Source organism: Eucyclogobius newberryi, unplaced genomic scaffold (assembly GCF_026437365.1).
Source record: "Eucyclogobius newberryi isolate DKJ021-1_F unplaced genomic scaffold, fEucNew1.0.hap1 SCAF_190, whole genome shotgun sequence".
Taxonomy (NCBI): domain Eukaryota; kingdom Metazoa; phylum Chordata; class Actinopteri; order Gobiiformes; family Gobiidae; genus Eucyclogobius; species Eucyclogobius newberryi.
The window spans coordinates 25149-49500 of NW_027315824.1; the positions used below are offsets into that span (position 1 = coordinate 25149).

Here is a 24352-nt window from a genome sequence, read left to right on the forward strand (position 1 = left end):
GAGACAGGAGAGGTGATTAATATGTATCGCATGTCTCTGGGGGACATCAGTCAGAGGACCTTGTTGCTGTGAAGTGAACAGACTCTGTATTTCTCTGAGGAGACCAGAACATCAACAGGAGAACCAGACCAGGCCAGACCAGACCAGACCAGGCCAAAGCAGACAAAACACTGACCACACAAGCACCAGAGCGACACAAGACAAAGGTCTGGGCATGTTCTAATGTGATACATGTTCCACACTGGAGCTTTAACTGTTCTAATGTGATACATGTTCCACACTGAAGCTTTAACTGTTCTAATGTGATACATGTTCCACACTGAAGCTTTAACTGTTCTAATGTGATACATGTTCCACACTGGAGCTTTAACTGTTCTAATGTGATACATGTTCCACACTGAAGCTTTAACTGTTCTAATGTGATACATGTTCCACACTGAAGCTTTAACTGTTCTAATGTGATACATGTTCCACACTGAAGCTTTAACTGTTCTAATGTGATACATGTTCCACACTGAAGCTTTAACTGTTCTAATGTGATACATGTTCCACACTGAAGCTTTAACTGTTCTAATGTGATACATGTTCCACACTGAAGCTTTAACTGTTCTAATGTGATACATGTTCCACACTGAAGCTTTAACTGTTCTAATGTGATACATGTTCCACACTGAAGCTTTAACTGTTCTAATGTGATACATGTTCCACACTGGAGCTTTAACTGTTCTAATGTGATACATGTTCCACACTGGAGCTTTAACTGTTCTAATGTGATACATGTTCCACACTGAAGCTTTAACTGTTCTAATGTGATACATGTTCCACACTGAAGCTTTAACTGTTCTAATGTGATACATGTTCCACACTGAAGCTTTAACTGTTCTAATGTGATACATGTTCCACACTGAAGCTTTAACTGTTCTAATGTGATACATGTTCCACACTGAAGCTTTAACTGTTCTAATGTGATACATGTTCCACACTGGAGCTTTAACTGTTCTAATGTGATACATGTTCCACACTGAAGCTTTAACTGTTCTAATGTGATACATGTTCCACACTGGAGCTTTAACTGTTCTAATGTGATACATGTTCCACACTGAAGCTTTAACTGTTCTAATGTGATACATGTTCCACACTGGAGCTTTAACTGTTCTAATGTGATACATGTTCCACACTGAAGCTTTAACTGTTCTAATGTGATACATGTTCCACACTGAAGCTTTAACTGTTCTAATGTGATACATGTTCCACACTGAAGCTTTAACTGTTCTAATGTGATACATGTTCCACACTGAAGCTTTAACTGTTCTAATGTGATACATGTTCCACACTGAAGCTTTAACTGTTCTAATGTGATACATGTTCCACACTGAAGCTTTAACTGTTCTAATGTGATACATGTTCCACACTGAAGCTTTAACTGTTCTAATGTGATACATGTTCCACACTGAAGCTTTAACTGTTCTAATGTGATACATGTTCCACACTGAAGCTTTAACTGTTCTAATGTGATACATGTTCCACACTGAAGCTTTAACTGTTCTAATGTGATACATGTTCCACACTGAAGCTTTAACTGTTCTAATGTGATACATGTTCCACACTGAAGCTTTAACTGTTCTAATGTGATACATGTTCCACACTGAAGCTTTAACTGTTCTAATGTGATACATGTTCCACACTGGAGCTTTAACTGTTCTAATGTGATACATGTTCCACACTGAAGCTTTAACTGTTCTAATGTGATACATGTTCCACACTGGAGCTTTAACTGTTCTAATGTGATACATGTTCCACACTGAAGCTTTAACTGTTCTAATGTGATACATGTTCCACACTGAAGCTTTAACTGTTCTAATGTGATACATGTTCCACACTGGAGCTTTAACTGTTCTAATGTGATACATGTTCCACACTGAAGCTTTAACTGTTCTAATGTGATACATGTTCCACACTGGAGCTTTAACTGTTCTAATGTGATACATGTTCCACACTGAAGCTTTAACTGTTCTAATGTGATACATGTTCCACACTGAAGCTTTAACTGTTCTAATGTGATACATGTTCCACACTGAAGCTTTAACTGTTCTAATGTGATACATGTTCCACACTGAAGCTTTAACTGTTCTAATGTGATACATGTTCCACACTGAAGCTTTAACTGTTCTAATGTGATACATGTTCCACACTGAAGCTTTAACTGTTCTAATGTGATACATGTTCCACACTGAAGCTTTAACTGTTCTAATGTGATACATGTTCCACACTGAAGCTTTAACTGTTCTAATGTGATACATGTTCCACACTGAAGCTTTAACTGTTCTAATGTGATACATGTTCCACACTGAAGCTTTAACTGTTCTAATGTGATACATGTTCCACACTGAAGCTTTAACTGTTCTAATGTGATACATGTTCCACACTGAAGCTTTAACTGTTCTAATGTGATACATGTTCCACACTGAAGCTTTAACTGTTCTAATGTGATACATGTTCCACACTGAAGCTTTAACTGTTCTAATGTGATACATGTTCCACACTGAAGCTTTAACTGTTCTAATGTGATACATGTTCCACACTGAAGCTTTAACTGTTCTAATGTGATACATGTTCCACACTGGAGCTTTAACTGTTCTAATGTGATACATGTTCCACACTGAAGCTTTAACTGTTCTAATGTGATACATGTTCCACACTGAAGCTTTAACTGTTCTAATGTGATACATGTTCCACACTGGAGCTTTAACTGTTCTAATGTGATACATGTTCCACACTGAAGCTTTAACTGTTCTAATGTGATACATGTTCCACACTGAAGCTTTAACTGTTCTAATGTGATACATGTTCCACACTGAAGCTTTAACTGTTCTAATGTGATACATGTTCCACACTGAAGCTTTAACTGTTCTAATGTGATACATGTTCCACACTGAAGCTTTAACTGTTCTAATGTGATACATGTTCCACACTGAAGCTTTAACTGTTCTAATGTGATACATGTTCCACACTGAAGCTTTAACTGTTCTAATGTGATACATGTTCCACACTGAAGCTTTAACTGTTCTAATGTGATACATGTTCCACACTGAAGCTTTAACTGTTCTAATGTGATACATGTTCCACACTGGAGCTTTAACTGTTCTAATGTGATACATGTTCCACACTGAAGCTTTAACTGTTCTAATGTGATACATGTTCCACACTGGAGCTTTAACTGTTCTAATGTGATACATGTTCCACACTGAAGCTTTAACTGTTCTAATGTGATACATGTTCCACACTGAAGCTTTAACTGTTCTAATGTGATACATGTTCCACACTGAAGCTTTAACTGTTCTAATGTGATACATGTTCCACACTGAAGCTTTAACTGTTCTAATGTGATACATGTTCCACACTGAAGCTTTAACTGTTCTAATGTGATACATGTTCCACACTGAAGCTTTAACTGTTCTAATGTGATACATGTTCCACACTGAAGCTTTAACTGTTCTAATGTGATACATGTTCCACACTGAAGCTTTTGCCTCAAACACATGTAAAACACAAAGTGCCGCAGGGTTTCCACCTGAGAGACGCAGGGGCCCGGGCTGACCCTGGGGGTGGGACTAGTGGACAGGAAGTCAGTGTTATCAGACAGGAAGTGAATGTCCCGTCTGAGGGCAGCCATCTTGGACTGTTGTCGACGCAACTGGATCAGGAGCAAAGTGAGCTCTTCGGGCTGAAATATACAACACAAATACTACTGCAAATACTGCGAATACTGCGAATACTACTGAGAACACGGACATCGTTCACAACAAAAACACAACATATGATCATAGATGTTTAAGACTATTAAACGGGATCTTTAAGCTGGAAAAGAGTGAAAAAGGTGATTTAGGGGAGAAGGTGTAATATCCCTCCTGTTCACGACAACGTTCTCAAACCGTGGCACAACAGGGAGAACATGCAGAGCCACAGTCCTGGAGTCACAACGCTAAAGCTAACAGCCGCTAAAGCACTTCCTGTGGCTCCACTAACAGCCGCTAAAGCACTTCCTGTGGCTCCGCTAACAGCCGCTAAAGCACTTCCTGTGGCTCCGCTAACAGCCGCTAAAGCACTTCCTGTGGCTCCGCTAACAGCCGCTAAAGCACTTCCTGTGGCTCCACTAACAGCCGCTAAAGCACTTCCTGTGGCTCCGCTAACAGCCGCTAAAGCACTTCCTGTGGCTCCGCTAACAGCCGCTAAAGCAATTCCTGTGGCTCCGCTAACAGCCGCTAAAGCACTTCCTGTGGCTCCGCTAACAGCCGCTAAAGCAATTCCTGTGGCTCCGCTAACAGCCGCTAAAGCACTTCCTGTGGCTCCGCTAACAGCCGCTAAAGCACGTCCTGTGGCTCCGCTAACAGCCGCTAAAGCACTTCCTGTGGCTCCGCTAACAGCCGCTAAAGCACTTCCTGTGGCTCCGCTAACAGCCGCTAAAGCAATTCCTGTGGCTCCGCTAACAGCCGCTAAAGCACTTCCTGTGGCTCCGCTAACAGCCGCTAAAGCACTTCCTGTGGCTCCGCTAACAGCCGCTAAAGCACTTCCTGTGGCTCCACTAACAGCCGCTAAAGCACTTCCTGTGGCTCCGCTAACAGCCGCTAAAGCACTTCCTGTGGCTCCACTAACAGCCGCTAAAGCACTTCCTGTGGCTCCGCTAACAGCCGCTAAAGCACTTCCTGTGGCTCCACTAACAGCCGCTAAAGCACTTCCTGTGGCTCCGCTAACAGCCGCTAAAGCAATTCCTGTGGCTCCGCTAACAGCCGCTAAAGCACTTCCTGTGGCTCCGCTAACAGCCGCTAAAGCACTTCCTGTGGCTCCGCTAACAGCCGCTAAAGCACTTCCTGTGGCTCCACTAACAGCCGCTAAAGCACTTCCTGTGGCTCCGCTAACAGCCGCTAAAGCACTTCCTGTGGCTCCACTAACAGCCGCTAAAGCACTTCCTGTGGCTCCGCTAACAGCCGCTAAAGCACTTCCTGTGGCTCCACTAACAGCCGCTAAAGCACTTCCTGTGGCTCCGCTAACAGCCGCTAAAGCAATTCCTGTGGCTCCGCTAACAGCCGCTAAAGCACTTCCTGTGGCTCCGCTAACAGCCGCTAAAGCACTTCCTGTGGCTCCGCTAACAGCCGCTAAAGCACTTCCTGTGGCTCCGCTAACAGCCGCTAAAGCACTTCCTGTGGCTCCGCTAACAGCCGCTAAAGCAATTCCTGTGGCTCCGCTAACAGCCGCTAAAGCACTTCCTGTGGCTCCGCTAACAGCCGCTAAAGCACTTCCTGTGGCTCCGCTAACAGCCGCTAAAGCACTTCCTGTGGCTCCACTAACAGCCGCTAAAGCACTTCCTGTGGCTCCGCTAACAGCCGCTAAAGCACTTCCTGTGGCTCCGCTAACAGCCGCTAAAGCACTTCCTGTGGCTCCACTAACAGCCGCTAAAGCACTTCCTGTGGCTCCGCTAACAGCCGCTAAAGCACTTCCTGTGGCTCCACTAACAGCCACTAAAGCACTTCCTGTGGCTCCGCTAACAGCCGCTAAAGCACTTCCTGTGGCTCCACTAACAGCCGCTAAAGCACTTCCTGTGGCTCCGCTAACAGCCGCTAAAGCACTTCCTGTGACCTTTACAAAATAAAAACTCAGCATAAAGAGACATCGACTGGAATTATTGAATCAAAATAAATGGACTATAAAATATATAAATGCAGAGATGAAAGTGGCAACATCAGAGCCGATCTTAGCATAGCAACGGTCCGTGGATACAGGGGCGGGGCCGGATGCAGGGGCGGGGCCGGATACAGGGGGCGGGGCCGGATACAGGGGGCGGGGCCGGATACAGGGGCGGGGCCTGATACAGGGGCGGGGCCGGATACAGGGGCGGGGCCGGATACAGGGGCGGGGCTGGATACAGGGGGCGGGGCCTCAGACACGGGGAGGTGTGTTCACCTTCACTCACAGTTTTTCCGTGGAGACTTGGAGCAGACACAGTGTGAGTCATGTAACCAGCAGAGGGCAGCAGCGAGCAGCGCTCCAGCGTGGACGTCTGAAACAAACAAACATAAACAAACAAACAAACAAACGTCTAAAGCAGGACTAAACCAGGACTAAAGCAGGACTAAACCAGGACTAAACCAGGACTAAAGCAGGACTAAAGCAGGACTAAACCAGGACTAAACCAGGACTAAAGCAGGACTAAACCAGGACTAAACCAGGACTAAAGCAGGACTAAACCAGGACTAAACCAGGACTAAAGCAGGACTAAACCAGGACTAAACCAGGACTAAAGCAGGACTAAACCAGGACTAAACCAGGACTAAAGCAGGACTAAAGCAGGACTAAACCAGGACTAAACCAGGACTAAACCAGGACTAAAGCAGGACTAAACCAGGACTAAACCAGGACTAAAGCAGGACTAAACCAGGACTAAACCAGGACTAAAGCAGGACTAAACCAGGACTAAACCAGGACTAAAGCAGGACTAAAGCAGGACTAAACCAGGACTAAACCAGGACTAAAGCAGGACTAAAGCAGGACTGAACCAGGACTAAAGCAGGACTAAAGCAGGACTAAATCAGGACAAAAGCAGGACTAAACCAGGACTAAAGCAGGACTAAAGCAGGACTAAACCAGGACTAAAGCAGGACTAAAGCAGGACTAAACCAGGACTAAAGCAGGACTAAACCAGGACTAAAGCAGGTCTAAACCAGCACTAAAGCAGGACTAAAGCAGGACTAAACCAGGACTAAACCAGGACTAAAGCAGGACTAAACCAGGACTAAACCAGGACTAAAGCAGGACTAAAGCAGGACTAAACCAGGACTAAACCAGGACTAAAGCAGGACTAAACCAGGACTAAACCAGGACTAAAGCAGGACTAAAGCAGGACTAAACCAGGACTAAACCAGGACTAAAGCAGGACTAAAGCAGGACTAAACCAGGACTAAAGCAGGACTAAAGCAGGACTAAACCAGGACTAAACCAGGACTAAAGCAGGACTAAACCAGGACTAAACCAGGACTAAAGCAGGACTAAACCAGGACTAAAGCAGGACTAAAGCAGGACTAAACCAGGACTAAAGCAGGACTAAAGCAGGACTAAACCAGGACTAAAGCAGGACTAAACCAGGACTAAAGCAGGTCTAAACCAGCACTAAAGCAGGACTAAAGCAGGACTAAATCAGGACAAAAGCAGGTCTAAACCAGGACTAAAGCAGGACTAAAGCAGGACTAAAGCAGGACTAAAGCAGGACTAAAGCAGGTCTAAAGCAGGACTAAAGCAGGTCTAAAGCAGGACTAAAGCAGGACTAAAGCAGGACTAAAGCAGGACTAAAGCAGGACTAAAGCAGGACTAAAGCAGGACTAAAGCAGGTCTAAAGCAGGACTAAAGCAGGACTAAAGCAGGACTAAAGCAGGACTAAAGCAGGACTAAAGCAGGACTAAAGCAGGACTAAAGCAGGACTAAAGCAGGTCTAAAGCAGGACTAAAGCAGGACTAAACCAGGACTAGAGCAGGACTAAACCAGGACTAAAGCGGGACTAAAGCAGGACTAAAGCAGGTCTAAACCAGGTCTAAACCAGGACTAAAGCAGGACTAAAGCAGGACTAAACCAGGACTAAAGCAGGACTAAAGCAGGACTAAAGCAGGACTAAACCAGGTCTAAAGCAGGTCTAAAGCAGGACTAAAGCAGGACTAAAGCAGGACTAAAGCAGGACTAAAGCAGGACCAAAGCAGGACCAAAGCAGGACTAAAGCAGGACTAAACCAGGACTAAACCAGGACTAAATCAGGACTAAAGCAGGACTAAACCAGGACTAAAGCAGGACTAAAGCAGGACTAAAGCAGGACTAAATCAGGACTAAAGCAGGACTAAAGCAGGACTAAAGCAGGTCTAAACCAGGACTAAAGCAGGTTTAAACCAGGACTAAAGCAGGACTAAAGCAGGACTAAAGCAGGACTAAAGCAGGTCTAAACCAGGACTAAAGCAGGTCTAAACCAGGACTAAAGCAGGACTAAAGCAGGACCAAAGCAGGACTAAACCAGGACTAAAGCAGGTCTAAACCAGGACTAAACCAGGACTAAAGCAGGACTAAACCAGGACAAAAGCAGGACTAAAGCAGGTCTAAACCAGGACTAAAGCAGGTCTAAACCAGGACTAAACCAGGACTAAAGCAGGACTAAAGCAGGACTAAAGCAGGACCAAAGCAGGACTAAACCAGGACTAAAGCAGGACTAAAGCAGGACTAAACCAGGACTAAACCAGGACTAAAGCAGGACTAAAGCAGGACTAAAGCAGGACCAAAGCAGGACTAAACCAGGACTAAAGCAGGACTAAAGCAGGACTAAACCAGGACTAAACCAGGACTAAAGCAGGACTAAAGCAGGACTAAAGCAGGACCAAAGCAGGACTAAACCAGGTCTAAACCAGGACTAAACCAGGAATAAACCAGGACTAAAGCAGGACTAAAGCAGGACTAAAGCAGGACTAAAGCAGGACCAAACCAGGACTAAAGCAGGTCTAAACCAGGACTAAAGCAGGACTAAACCAGGACTAAAGCAGGACTAAAGCAGGTCTAAACCAGGTCTAAACCAGGACTAAAGCAGGACTAAAGCAGGTCTAAACCAGGACTAAAGCAGGAATAAAGCAGGACTAAAGCAGGTCTAAACCAGGACTAAAGCAGGACTAAAGCAGGTCTAAACCAGGTCTAAACCAGGTCTAAACCAGGACTAAAGCAGGACCAAACCAGGACTAAAGCAGGTCTAAAGCAGGTCTAAACCAGGACTAAAGCAGGACTAAAGCAGGACTAAATCAGGACTAAAGCAGGACTAAAGCAGGACTAAAGCAGGACTAAAGCAGGTCTAAACCAGGACTAAACCAGGACTAAAGCAAGACTAAAGCAGGACTAAAGCAAGTCCAAACCAGGACTAAAGCAGGACTAAAGCAGGACTAAAGCAGGTCTAAACCAGGACTAAAGCAGGACTAAACCAGGACTAAATCAGGACTAAAGCAGGACTAAAGCAAGACTAAAGCAGGACTAAAGCAGGACTAAAGCAGGTCTAAACCAGGTCTAAACCAGGTCTAAAGCGGGACTAAAGCGGGACTAAAGCAGGACTAAATCAGGACTAAAGCAGGTCTAAAGCAGGACTAAAGCAGGACTAAATCAGGACTAAAGCAGGACTAAAGCAGGTCTAAACCAGGACCAAACCAGGACTAAAGGAGGACTAAAGCAGGTCTAAACCAGGTCTAAACCAGGACTAAAGCAGGACTAAAGCAGGTCTAAACCAGGACTAAACCAGGTCTAAACCAGGACTAAAGCAGGACTAAAGCAGGACCAAACCAGGACTAAAGCAGGTCTAAACCAGGACTAAAGCAGGACTAAACCAGGACTAAAGCAGGACTAAAGCAGGTCTAAACCAGGTCTAAACCAGGACTAAAGCAGGACTAAAGCAGGTCTAAACCAGGACTAAAGCAGGACTAAAGCAGGACTAAAGCAGGTCTAAACCAGGACTAAAGCAGGTCTAAACCAGGACTAAAGCAGGACTAAAGCAGGTCTAAACCAAGTCTAAACCAGGTCTAAACCAGGACTAAAGCAGGACCAAACCAGGACTAAAGCAGGTCTAAAGCAGGTCTAAACCAGGACTAAAGCAGGACTAAAGCAGGACTAAATCAGGACTAAAGCAGGACTAAAGCAGGACTAAAGCAGGACTAAAGCAGGTCTAAACCAGGACTAAACCAGGACTAAAGCAGGACTAAAGCAAGTCCAAACCAGGACTAAAGCAGGACTAAAGCAGGACTAAAGCAGGTCTAAACCAGGACTAAAGCAGGACTAAACCAGGACTAAATCAGGACTAAAGCAGGACTAAAGCAGGTCTAAACCAGGACTAAAGCAAGACTAAAGCAGGACTAAAGCAGGTCTAAACCAGGACTAAATCAGGACTAAAGCAGGACTAAAGCAGGTCTAAACCAGGTCTAAACCAGGTCTAAAGCGGGACTAAAGCGGGACTAAAGCAGGACTAAACCAGGACTAAAGCAGGTCTAAACCAGGACTAAAGCAGGTCTAAACCAGGTCTAAACCAGGACTAAAGCAGGACTAAAGCAGGACCAAACCAGGACTAAAGCAGGTCTAAACCAGGACTAAAGCAGGACTAAACCAGGACTAAAGCAGGTCTAAACCAGGTCTAAACCAGGACTAAAGCAGGACTAAAGCAGGACTAAACCAGGACTAAACCAGGACTAAACCAGGACTAAAGCAGGTCTAAACCAGGACTAAAGCAGGACTAAAGCAGGACTAAAGCAGGTCTAAACCAGGACTAAAGCAGGTCTAAACCAGGACTAAAGCAGGACTAAAGCAGGACTAAAGCAGGACCAAACCAGGACTAAAGCAGGTCTAAACCAGGACTAAAGCAGGACTAAACCAGGACTAAAGCAGGACTAAAGCAGGTCTAAACCAGGTCTAAACCAGGACTAAAGCAGGACTAAAGCAGGTCTAAACCAGGACTAAAGCAGGACTAAAGCAGGACTAAAGCAGGTCTAAACCAGGACTAAAGCAGGTCTAAACCAGGACTAAAGCAGGACTAAAGCAGGTCTAAACCAAGTCTAAACCAGGTCTAAACCAGGACTAAAGCAGGACCAAACCAGGACTAAAGCAGGTCTAAAGCAGGTCTAAACCAGGACTAAAGCAGGACTAAAGCAGGACTAAATCAGGACTAAAGCAGGACTAAAGCAGGACTAAAGCAGGACTAAAGCAGGTCTAAACCAGGACTAAACCAGGACTAAAGCAAGACTAAAGCAGGACTAAAGCAAGTCCAAACCAGGACTAAAGCAGGACTAAAGCAGGACTAAAGCAGGTCTAAACCAGGACTAAAGCAGGACTAAACCAGGACTAAATCAGGACTAAAGCAGGACTAAAGCAGGTCTAAACCAGGACTAAAGCAAGACTAAAGCAGGACTAAAGCAGGTCTAAACCAGGACTAAATCAGGACTAAAGCAGGACTAAAGCAGGTCTAAACCAGGTCTAAACCAGGTCTAAAGCGGGACTAAAGCGGGACTAAAGCAGGACTAAATCAGGACTAAAGCAGGACTAAAGCAGGTCTAAACCAGGACTAAAGCAGGTCTAAACCAGGACTAAAGCAGGACCAAACCAGGACTAAAGCAGGTCTAAACCAGGTCTAAACCAGGACTAAAGCAGGACTAAAGCAGGACCAAACCAGGACTAAAGCAGGTCTAAACCAGGACTAAAGCAGGACTAAACCAGGACTAAAGCAGGACTAAACCAGGACTAAACCAGGACTAAACCAGGACTAAAGCAGGTCTAAACCAGGACTAAAGCAGGACTAAAGCAGGACTAAAGCAGGTCTAAACCAGGACTAAAGCAGGTCTAAACCAGGACTAAAGCAGGACTAAAGCAGGACTAAAGCAGGACTAAAGCAGGTCTAAAGCAGGACTAAAGCAGGTCTAAACCAGGACTAAAGCAGGTCTAAACCAGGACTAAAGCAGGACCAAACCAGGACTAAAGCAGGACTAAAGCAGGTCTAAACCAGGTCTAAACCAGGACTAAAGCAGGACTAAAGCAGGACCAAACCAGGACTAAAGCAGGTCTAAACCAGGACTAAAGCAGGACTAAACCAGGACTAAAGCAGGACTAAACCAGGTCTAAACCAGGACTAAAGCAGGTCTAAACCAGGACTAAAGCAGGACTAAAGCAGGACTAAAGCAGGTCTAAACCAGGACTAAAGCAGGTCTAAACCAGGACTAAAGCAGGACTAAAGCAGGACTAAAGCAGGACTAAAGCAGGTCTAAACCAGGTCTAAACCAGGTCTAAACCAGGACTAAAGCAGGACCAAACCAGGACTAAAGCAGGTCTAAAGCAGGTCTAAACCAGGACTAAAGCAGGACTAAAGCAGGACTAAAGCAGGTCTAAACCAGGACTAAAGCAGGACTAAAGCAGGTCTAAACCAGGACTAAAGCAGGACTAAAGCAGGTCTAAACCAGGACTAAAGCAGGACTAAAGCAGGTCTAAACCAGGACTAAAGCAGGACTAAAGCAGGACTAAAGCAGGTCTAAACCAGGACTAAAGCAGGACTAAAGCAGGTCTAAACCAGGACTAAAGCAGGACTAAAGCAGGACTAAACCAGGTCTAAATCAGGACTAAAGCATGACTAAAGCAGGACTAAAGCATGACTAAAGCAGGACTAAAGCAGGACTAAATCAGGACTAAAGCAGGACTAAAGCAGGACTTAAGCAGGACTAAATCAGGACTAAAGCAGGACTAAACCAGGTCTAAATCAGGACTAAAGCACGACTAAAGCAGGACTAAAGCAGGACTAAAGCAGGACTAAAGCAGGACTAAAGCAGGACTAAAGCAGGACTAAAGCACGACCAAAGCAGGACTAAAGCAGGACTAAAGCAGGACTAAAGCAGGACTAAAGCAGGTCTAAAGCAGGACTAAAGCAGGACTAAACCAGGACTAAACAAGGACTAAACCAGGACTAAACCAGGACTAAACCAGGTCTAAACCAGAATTAAACAGGTCTAAACCAGGACTAAACCATGACTAAATAAGGACTAAACCAGGACTAAACCAGGTCTAAACCAGGACTAAACCAGGACTAAACCAGGACTAAACCAGGACTAAACCAGGTCTAAACCAGGACTAAAGCAGGACTAAAGCAGGTCTAAACCAGGACTAAAGCAGGTCTAAACCAGGACTAAAGCAGGACTAAGCAGGACTTAAGCAGGACTAAATCAGGACTAAAGCAGGACTAAACCAGGACTAAAGCAGGACTAAACCAGGACAAAAGCAGGTCTAAACCAGGACTAAAGCAGGACTAAACCAGGACTAAAGCAGGACTAAAGCAGGACTAAAGCAGGACTAAACCAGGTCTAAAGCAGGACTAAATCAGGACTAAAGCAGGACTAAAGCAGGACTAAACCAGGACTAAAGCAGGACTAAAGCAGGACTAAAGCAGGACTAAAGCAGGTCTAAACCAGGACTAAAGCAGGACTAAACCAGGACTAAAGCAGGACTAAAGCAGGACTAAAGCAGGACTAAATCAGGTCTAAAGCAGGACTAAAGCAGGACTAAAGCAGGTCTAAAGCAGGACTAAAGCAGGACTAAAGCAGGTCTAAACCAGGACTAAAGCAGGACTAAAGCAGGACTAAAGCAGGACTAAAGCAGGACTAAAGCAGGACTAAAGCAGGACTAAAGCAGGACTAAAGCAGGTCTAAACCAGGACTAAACCAGGACTAAAGCAGGAATAAAGCAGGACTAAAGCAGGTCTAAACCAGGACTAAATCAGGACTAAAGCAGGACTAAAGCAGGTCTAAACCAGGACTAAAGCAGGACTAAAGCAGGACTAAACCAGGACTAAAGCAGGACTAAAGCAGGACCAAACCAGGACTAAAGCAGGACTAAAGCAGGACTAAACCAGGACTAAACCAGGTCTAAACCAGGACTAAACCAGGTCTAAACCAGGATTAAACCAGGACTAAAGCAGGACTAAACCAGGACTAAACCAGGACTAAACCAGGACTAAACCAGGACTAAACCAGGACTAAAGCAGGACTAAAGCAGGTCTAAAGCAGGTCTAAACCAGGACTAAAGCAGGACTAAAGCAGGTCTAAACCAGGACTAAAGCAGGACTAAAGCAGGTCTAAAGCAGGTCTAAACCAGGACTAAAGCAGGACTAAACCAGGACTAAAGCAGGACTAAAGCAGGACTAAATCAGGACTAAATCAGGACTAAAGCAGGACTGAAGCAGGACTAAAGCAGGTCTAAACCAGGACTAAAGCAGGACTAAAGCAGGTCTAAACCAGGTCTAAACGAGGACTAAAGCAGGACTAAAGCAGGTCTAAACCAGGACTAAAGCAGGACTAAAGCAGGACTAAAGCAGGACCAAACCAGGACTAAAGCAGGTCTAAAGCAGGTCTAAACCAGGACTAAAGCAGGACTAAACCAGGACTAAACCAGGACTAAAGCAGGACTAAACCAGGACTAAAGCAGGACTAAACCAGGACTAAAGCAGGACTAAAGCAGGTCTAAAGCAGGACTAAAGCAGGACTAAACCAGGACTAAAGCAGGTCTAAACCAGGACTAAACCAGGATTGAACCAGGTCTAAATCAGGACTAAAGCAGGACTAAATCAGGACTAAAGCAGGACTAAACCAGGACTAAAGCAAGACTAAAGCAGGACTAAATCAGGACTAAATCAGGACTAAACCAGGACTAAATCAGGACTAAAGCACGACTAAAGCAGGACTAAATCAGGACTAAATCAGGACTAAATCAGGACTAAAGCACGACTAAAGCAGCTAAACAGGACTAAAGCAGGACTAAATCAGGACTAAAGCAGGACTAAATCAGGACTAAAGCAGGACTAAAGCAGGACTAAAGCAAGACTAAAGCAGGACTAAATCAGGACTAAATCAGGACTAAACCAGGACTAAAGCAGGACTAAAGCAGGTCTAAAGCAGGTCTAAACCAGGACTAAAGCAGGACTAAAGATGGTCTAAACCAGGACTAAAGCAGGACTAAAGCAGGTCTAAAGCAGGTCTAAACCAGGACTAAAGCAGGACTAAACCAGGACTAAAGCAGGACTAAAGCAGGACTAAACCAGGACTAAACCAGGACTAAAGCAGGACTAAAGCAGGTCTAAACCAGGTCTAAACCAGGTCTAAACCAGGACTAAAGCAGGACTAAAGCAGGTCTAAACCAGGACTAAAGCAGGACTAAAGCAGGACTAAAGCAGGACCAAACCAGGACTAAAGCAGGTCTAAAGCAGGTCTAAACCAGGACTAAAGCAGGACTAAACCAGGACTAAACCAGGACTAAAGCAGGACTAAAGCAGGACTAAAGCAGGACTAAACCAGGACTAAACCAGGACTAAAGCAGGACTAAACCAGGACTAAAGCAGGACTAAAGCAGGTCTAAAGCAGGACTAAAGCAGGACTAAACCAGGACTAAAGCAGGTCTAAACCAGGACTAAACCAGGTCTAAACCAGGTCCAAACCAGGATTGAACCAGGTCTAAATCAGGACTAAAGCAGGACTAAATCAGGACTAAAGCAGGACTAAAGCACGACTAAAGCAGCTAAATCAGGACTAAAGCACGACTAAAGCAGGACTAAAGCAGGACTAAAGCAGGACTAAACCAGGACTAAAGCAGGACTAAAGCAGGACTAAAGCAGGACTAAAGCAGGACCAAACCAGGACTAAAGCAGGTCTAAAGCAGGTCTAAACCAGGACTAAAGCAGGACTAAAGCAGGTCTAAACCAGGACTAAAGCAGGACTAAAGCAGGTCTAAACCAGGACTAAAGCAGGACCAAACCAGGTCTAAACCAGGTCTAAACCAGGACTAAAGCAGGACTAAAGCAGGTCTAAAGCAGGACTAAATCAGGACTAAAGCAGGACTAAAGCAGGACTAAACCAGGACTAAACCAGGACTAAAGCAGGACTAAACCAGGACTAAAGCAGGACTAAAGCAGGTCTAAAGCAGGACTAAAGCAGGACTAAACCAGGACTAAAGCAGGTCTAAACCAGGTCCAAACCAGGATTGAACCAGGACTAAAGCAGGACTAAAGCAGGACTAAAGCAGGACTAAATAAGGACTAAAGCGGGACTAAAGCAGGACTAAAGCAGGACTAAAGCAGGACTAAAGCAGGACTAAAGCAGGTCTAAAGCAGGACTAAAGCAGGACTAAACCAGGACTAAACCAGGACTAAAGCAGGACTAAAGCAGGACTAAAGTAGGACTAGAGCAGGTCTAAACCAGGACTAAAGCGGGACTAAAGCAGGACTAAAGCAGGACTAAAGCAGGTCTAAACCAGGACTAAAGCAGGACTAAAGCAGGACTAAAGCAGGACTAAAGCAGGACTAAACCAGGACTAAAGCAGGACTAAAGCAGGTCTAAATCAGGACTAAAGCAGGACTAAAGCAGGACTAAAGCAGGACTAAACCAGGACCAAACCCAGGACTAAAGCAGGACTAAAGCAGGACTAAAGCAGGTCTAAATCAGGACTAAAGCAGGACTAAAGCAGGATTAAACCAGGACTAAAGCAGGTCTAAACCAGGACTAAAGCAGGACTAAACCAGGACTAAAGCAGGACTAAAGCAGGTCTAAACCAGGACTAAAGCAGGTCTAAACCAGGACTAAAGCAGGACTAAAGCAGGACTAAAGCAGGTCTAAACCAGGACTAAAGCAGGACTAAAGCAGGTCTAAACCAGGACTAAAGCAGGACTAAAGCAGGACCAAACCAGGACTAAAGCAGGTCTAAAGCAGGTCTAAACCAGGACTAAACCAGGACTAAAGCAGGACTAAAGCAGGTCTAAACCAGGACTAAAGCAGGACTAAAGCAGGACTAAAGCAGGACCAAAGCAGGACTAAACCAGGACTAAAGCAGGTCTAAACCAGGACTAAAGCAGGACTAAACCAGGACTAAATCAGGACTAAAGCAGGACTAAAGCAGGACTAAAGCAGGACTAAACCAGGACTAAAGCAGGAATAAAGCAGGACTAAAGCAGGTCTAAACCAGGACTAAAGCAGGACTAAACCAGGACTAAAGCAGGACTAAAGCAGGACTAAAGCAGGACTAAAGCAGGAATAAAGCAGGACTAAAGCAGGTCTAAACCAGGACTAAAGCAGGACTAAATCAGGACTAAAGCAGGACTAAAGCAGGACTAAACCAGGACTAAAGCAGGACTAAAGCAGGACTAAAGCAGGACTAAACCAGGTCTAAACCAGGACTAAAGCAGGACTAAAGCTGGACTAAACCAGGACTAAAGCAGGACTAAAGCAGGTCTAAACCAGGACCAAAGCAGGACTAAATCAGGACTAAAGCAGGTCTAAAGCAGGACTAAAGCAGGACTAAAGCAGGACTAAAGCAGGTCTAAACCAGGACTAAAGCAGGACTAAAGCATGTCTAAACCAGGACTAAAGCAGGACTAAAGCAGGACTAAAGCAGGTCTAAACCAGGACCAAACCAGGACTAAAGCAGGACTAAAGCAGGACTAAAGCAGGTCTAAACCAGGACTAAAGCAGGACCAAACCAGGACTAAAGCAGGTCTAAAGCAGGTCTAAACCAGGACTAAAGCAGGACTAAAGCAGGTCTAAACCAGGACTAAAGCAGGACTAAAGCAGGTCTAAACCAGGACTAAAGCAGGACTAAACCAGGACTAAACCAGGACTAAAGCAGGACTAAAGCAGGACTAAAGCAGGACTAAACCAGGACTAAACCAGGACTAAAGCAGGTCTAAACCAGGACTAAACCAGGACTAAAGCAGGTCTAAACCAGGACTAAAGCAGGACTAAACCAGGTCTAAACCAGGACTAAAGCAGGACTAAAGCAGGACTAAAGCAGGACTAAATCAGGACTAAAGCAGGACTAAAGCAGGACTAAAGCAGGTCTAAACCAGGACTAAAGCAGGACTAAAGCAGGACCAAACCAGGACTAAAGCAGGTCTAAACCAGGACTAAACCAGGTCTAAACCAGGACTAAACCAGGACTAAACCAGGACTAAAGCAGGACTAAAGCAGGTCTAAACCAGGACTAAACCAGGTCTAAACCAGGTCTAAACCAGGACTAAAGCAGGACTAAAGCAGGACTAAAGCAGGTCTAAACCAGGACTAAAGCAGAACTAAAGCAGGTCTAAACCAGGACTAAATCAGGACTAAAGCATGACTAAAGCAGGACTAAAGCAGGACTAAAGCAGGACCAAACCAGGACTAAAGCAGGACCAAACCAGGTCTAAAGCAGGTCTAAACCAGGACTAAACCAGGACTAAAGCAGGATTAAAGCAGGACTAAAACAGGACTAAAGCAGGACTAAATCAGGACTAAAGCAGGACTAAATCAGGACTAAAGCAGGACTAAAGCAGGACTAAAGCAGGACTAAAGCAGGACTAAAGCAGGACCAAACTAGGACTAAAGCAGGTCTAAAGCAGGACTAAAGCACGACTAAAGCAGGACTAAAGCAGGACTAAATCAGGACTAAAGCAGGACTAAATCAGGACTAAAGCAGGACTAAAGCAGGACTAAAGCAGGACTAAAGCAGGACTAAATCAGGACTAAACCAGGACTAAAGCAGGACTAAAGCAAGACTAAAGCAAGACTAAAGCAGGACTAAAGCAGGACTAAAGCAGGACCAAACTAGGACTAAAGCAGGTCTAAAGCAGGACTAAAGCACGACTAAAGCAGGACTAAAGCAGGACTAAATCAGGACTAAAGCAGGACTAAATCAGGACTAAAGCAGGACTAAAGCAGGACTAAAGCAGGACTAAAGCAGGACTAAATCAGGACTAAACCAGGACTAAAGCAGGACTAAAGCAAGACTAAAGCAAGACTAAATCAGGACTAAAGCAGGACTAAAGCAGGACTAAAGCAGGACTAAATCAGGACTAAACCAGGACTAAAGCAGGACTAAAGCAAGACTAAAGCAAGACTAAACCAGGACTAAAGCAGGACTAAATCAGGACTAAATCAGGACTAAAGCAGGACAAAAGCAGGACTAAAGCAGGACTAAATCAGGACTAAAGCAGGACTAAATCAGGACTAAACCAGGTCTAAAGCAGGACTAAAGCACGACTAAAGCAGGACTAAAGCAGGACTAAATCAGGACTAAAGCAGGACTAAATCAGGACTAAAGCAGGACAAAAGCAGGACTAAAGCAGGACTAAATTAGGACTAAAGCAGGACTAAACCAGGACTAAAGCAGGACTAAAGCAGGTCTAAACCAGGACTAAAGCAGGACTAAAGCAGGACTAAAGCAGGACTAAAGCAGGACTAAAGCAGGTCTAAAGCAGGACTAAAGCAGGACTAAATCAGGACTAAAGCAGGACTAAAGCAGGACTAAAGCAGGACTAAAGCAGGTCTAAAGCAGGACTAAAGCAGGACTAAAGCAGGACTAAAGCAGGACTAAATCAGGACTAAAGCAGGACTAAAGCAGGACTAAAGCAGGACTAAAGCAGGTCTAAAGCAGGACTAAAGCAGGACTAAAGCAGGACTAAAGCAGGACTAAAGCAGGACTAAAGCAGGACTAAAGCAGGACTAAAGCTGGACTAAAGCAGGTCTAAAGCAGGACTAAAGCAGGACTAAAGCAGGACTAAAGCAGGACTAAAGCATGACTAAAGCAGGACTAAAGCAGGACTAAACCAGGTCTAAACCAGGACTAAAGCAGGACTAAATCAGGACTAAAGCAGGACTAAATCAGGACTAAAGCAGGACTAAAGCAGGTCTAAACCAGGACTAAAGCAGGACTAAACCAGGACTAAAGCAGGTCTAAACCAGGACTAAAGCAGGACTAAAGCAGGACTAAAGCAGGACTAAACCAGGTCTAAATCAGGACTAAAGCAGGACTAAAGCAGGACTAAAGCAGGACTAAAGCAGGACTAAAGCAGGTCTAAAGCAGGACTAAAGCAGGACTAAATCAGGACTAAAGCAGGACTAAAGCAGGACTAAAGCAGGACTAAAGCAGGACTAAAGCAGGACTAAAGCAGGACTAAAGCAGGTCTAAAGCAGGACTAAAGCAGGACTAAATCAGGACTAAAGCAGGACTAAAGCAGGACTAAAGCAGGACTAAATCAGGACTAAAGCAGGACTAAACCAGGTCTAAATCAGGACTAAAGCAGGACTAAAGCAGGACTAAAGCAGGACTAAAGCAGGACTAAAGCAGGACTAAAGCAGGACTAAATCAGGACTAAAGCAGGACCAAACCAGGTCTAAACCAGGACTAAAGCAGGACTAAATCAGGACTAAAGCAGGACTAAAGCAGGACTAAAGCAGGACTAAAGCAGGACTAAATCAGGACTAAAGCAGGACTAAAGCAGGACTAAAGCAGGACTAAACCAGGACTAAAGCAGGACTAAAGCAGGACTAAAGCAGGTCTAAACCAGGACTAAACCAGGTCTAAACCAGGTCTAAACCAGGACTAAAGCAGGACTAAAGCAGGTCTAAACCAGGACTAAAGCAGAACTAAAGCAGGTCTAAACCAGGACTAAATCAGGACTAAAGCATGACTAAAGCAGGACTAAAGCAGGACTAAAGCAGGACCAAACCAGGACTAAAGCAGGACCAAACCAGGTCTAAAGCAGGTCTAAACCAGGACTAAACCAGGACTAAAGCAGGATTAAAGCAGGACTAAAACAGGACTAAAGCAGGACTAAATCAGGACTAAAGCAGGACTAAATCAGGACTAAAGCAGGACTAAAGCAGGACCAAACTAGGACTAAAGCAGGTCTAAAGCAGGACTAAAGCACGACTAAAGCAGGACTAAAGCAGGACTAAATCAGGACTAAAGCAGGACTAAATCAGGACTAAAGCAGGACTAAAGCAGGACTAAAGCACGACTAAATCAGGACTAAAGCAGGACTAAATCAGGACTAAAGCAGGACAAAAGCAGGACTAAAGCAGGACTAAATCAGGACTAAAGCAGGACTAAATCAGGACTAAACCAGGACTAAAGCAGGACTAAAGCAGGTCTAAACCAGGACTAAAGCAGAACTAAAGCAGGTCTAAAGCAGGACTAAAGCAGGACTAAAGCAGGACTAAAGCAGGACTAAACCAGGTCTAAATCAGGACTAAAGCAGGACTAAAGCAGGACTAAAGCAGGACTAAAGCAGGTCTAAAGCAGGACTAAAGCAGGACTAAATCAGGACTAAAGCAGGACTAAAGCAGGACTAAAGCAGGACTAAAGCAGGTCTAAAGCAGGACTAAAGCAGGACTAAAGCAGGACTAAAGCAGGACTAAATCAGGACTAAAGCAGGACTAAACCAGGTCTAAATCAGGACTAAAGCAGGACTAAAGCAGGACTAAAGCAGGACTAAAGCAGGACTAAAGCAGGACTAAAGCAGGACTAAAGCAGGACTAAAGCAGGACCAAACCAGGTCTAAACCAGGACTAAAGCAGGACTAAATCAGGACTAAAGCAGGACTAAATCAGGACTAAAGCAGGACTAAAGCAGGACTAAAGCAGGACTAAAGCAGGACTAAAGCAGGACTAAATCAGGACTAAAGCAGGACTAAAGCAGGACTAAAGCAGGACTAAACCAGGTCTAAATCAGGACTAAAGCAGGACTAAAGCAGGACTAAAGCAGGACTAAAGCAGGACTAAAGCAGGTCTAAAGCAGGACTAAAGCAGGACTAAATCAGGACTAAAGCAGGACTAAAGCAGGACTAAAGCAGGACCAAAGCAGGACCAAAGCAGGACTAAAGCAGGACTAAAGCAGGTCTAAAGCAGGACTAAAGCAGGACTAAATCAGGACTAAAGCAGGACTAAAGCAGGACTAAAGCAGGTCTAAAGCAGGACTAAACCAGGACTAAAGCAGGACTAAAGCAGGACTAAAGCAGGTCTAAAGCAGGACTAAAGCAGGACTAAAGCAGGACTAAAGCAGGACTAAAGCAGGACTAAAGCAGGACTAAAGCAGGACTAAAGCAGGACTAAACCAGGACTAAATCAGGACTAAATCAGGACTAAAGCAGGACTAAATCAGGACTAAAGCAGGACTAAAGCAGGACTAAACCAGGTCTAAATCAGGACTAAAGCAGGACTAAATCAGGACTAAAGCAGGACTAAAGCAGGACTAAAGCAGGACTAAAGCAGGACTAAAGCAGGTCTAAAGCAGGACTAAAGCAGGACTAAACCAGGACTAAAGCAGGACTAAACCAGGTCTAAATCAGGACTAAAGCAGGACTAAAGCAGGACTAAAGCAGGTCTAAACCAGGACTAAAGCAGGACTAAAGCACGACTAAAGCAGGACTAAACCAGGTCTAAATCAGGACTAAAGCAGGACTAAATCAGGACTAAAGCAGGACTAAAGCAGGACTAAAGCAGGACTAAAGCAGGACTAAAGCAGGTCTAAAGCAGGACTAAAGCAGGACTAAACCAGGACTAAAGCAGGACTAAACCAGGACTAAAGCAGGTCTAAACCAGGACTAAACCAGGACTAAACCAGGACTAAACCAGGACTAAATCAGGACTAAAGCAGGTCTAAAGCAGGACTAAAGCAGGTCTAAATCGGGACTAAAGCAGGACTAAAGCAGGACTAAAGCAGGACTAAATCAGGACTAAAGCAGGACTAAAGCAGGACTAAATCAGGACTAAAGCAGGACTAAAGCAGGACTAAAGCAGGTCTAAAGCAGGACTAAAGCAGGACTAAATCGGGACTAAAGCAGGACTAAAGCAGGACTAAAGCAGGACTAAATCAGGACTAAAGCAGGACTAAAGCAGGACTAAAGCAGGACTAAAGCAGGACTAAAGCAGGACTAAAGCAGGACTAAAGCAGGACTAAATCAGGACTAAAGCAGGACTAAAGCAGGACTAAAGCAGGTCTAAACCAGGACTGAACCAGGTCTAAACCAGGTCTAAACCAGGTCTAAACCAGGACTGAACCAGGACCAAACCAGGTCTAAACCAGGACTAAACCGGGTCTAAACCGGGACTAAAGCGGGACTAAAGCGGGACTAAAGCAGGACTAAAGCAGGTCTAAAGCAGGACTAAAGCAGGACTAAATCAGGACTAAATCAGGACTAAATCAGGACTAAAGCAGGACTAAAGCAGGACTAAACTAGGACTAAAGCAGGTCTAAACCAGGACTAAAGCAGGACTAAATCGGGACTAAAGCAGGACTAAAGCAGGACTAAAGCAGGACTAAATCAGGACTAAAGCAGGACTAAAGCTGGACTAAAGCAGGTCTAAAGCAGGACTAAAGCAGGACTAAATCAGGACTAAACCAGGTCTAAACCAGGACTGAACCAGGTCTAAACCAGGTCTAAACCAGGTCTAAACCAGGACTGAACCAGGACCAAACCAGGTCTAAACCAGGACTAAACCGGGTCTAAACCGGGACTAAAGCGGGACTAAAGCGGGACTAAAGCAGGACTAAAGCAGGTCTAAAGCAGGACTAAAGCAGGACTAAATCAGGACTAAAGCAGGACTAAAGCAGGACTAAAGCAGGACTAAAGCAGGACTAAACCAGGTCTAAAGCAGGACTAAACCAGGACTAAAGCAGGACTAAAGCAGGTCTAAACCAGGACTAAAGCAGGTCTAAACCAGGACTAAAGCAGGACTAAAGCAGGACCAAAGCAGGACTAAACCAGGACTAAAGCAGGTCTAAACCAGGACTAAAGCAGGACTAAAGCAGGACTAAAGCAGGTCTAAAGCAGGACTAAAGCAGGTCTAAAGCAGGACTAAAGCAGGACTAAAGCAGGACTAAAGCAGGACTAAAGCAGGACTAAACCTGGACTAAACCAGGACTAAAGCACGACTAAAGCAGGACTAAAGCAGGACTAAATCAGGACTAAAGCAGGACTAAATCAGGACTAAAGCAGGACTAAAGCAGGACTAAAGCAGGACTAAAGCAGGACTAAAGCAGGACTAAACCAGGACTAAAGCAGGACTAAACCAGGACTAAAGCAGGTCTAAACCAGGACTAAAGCAGGACTAAAGCTGGACTAAAGCAGGTCTAAACCAGGACTAAACCAGGACTAAACCAGGACTAAACCAGGACTAAATCAGGTCTAAAGCAGGACTAAAGCAGGACTAAATCAGGACTAAAGCGGGACTAAAGCAGGACTAAAGCAGGACTAAAGCAGGACTAAAGCAGGACTAAAGCAGGACTAAAGCAGGACTAAACCAGGACTAAAGCAGGTCTAAACCAGGACTAAAGCAGGACTAAAGCTGGACTAAAGCAGGTCTAAACCAGGACTAAACCAGGACTAAACCAGGACTAAACCAGGACTAAATCAGGTCTAAAGCAGGACTAAAGCAGGACTAAATCAGGACTAAAGCGGGACTAAAGCAGGACTAAAGCAGGACTAAACCAGGACTAAATCAGGTCTAAAGCAGGACTAAAGCAGGACTAAATCAGGACTAAAGCGGGACTAAAGCAGGACTAAAGCAGGACTAAAGCAGGACTAAACCAGGACTAAACCAGGACTAAACCAGGACTAAAGCAGGACTAAAGCAGGTCTAAAGCAGGACTAAATCGGGACTAAAGCGGGACTAAAGCAGGACTAAAGCAGGACTAAAGCGGGACTAAAGCAGGACTAAAGCAGGTCTAAAGCAGGACTAAATCGGGACTAAAGCGGGACTAAAGCAGGACTAAAGCAGGACTAAAGCAGGTCTAAAGCAGGTCTAAAGCAGGTCTAAAGCAGGTCTAAATTAGGACTAAAGCAGGACTAAATCAGGACTAAAGCAGGACTAAAGCAGGTCTAAAGCAGGACTAAATCGGGACTAAAGCAGGACTAAAGCAGGACTAAAGCAGGACTAAATCAGGACTAAAGCAGGACTAAAGCAGGACTAAAGCAGGACTAAAGCAGGACTAAAATAGGACTAAAGCAGGACTAAATCAGGACTAA

The 24352-nt window shown here is 44.8% G+C and overlaps 1 protein-coding gene across 1 annotated transcript in view; it reads right to left on the reverse strand.

The window, feature by feature from the left end:
- LOC140366847 (pleckstrin homology domain-containing family A member 7-like) overlaps nt 1–24352 on the reverse strand; it is a gene marked incomplete at its 5' end in the record, with an annotated part of 158014 nt that overhangs the window by 22048 nt on the left and 111614 nt on the right. Inside the window, 2 exons of the mRNA XM_072453034.1 lie at nt 3572–3724; nt 5969–6055. Of these exons, the coding sequence (XP_072309135.1) occupies nt 3572–3724; nt 5969–6055 (240 nt within the window). The remainder of the gene's footprint in view (nt 1–3571; nt 3725–5968; nt 6056–24352) is intronic.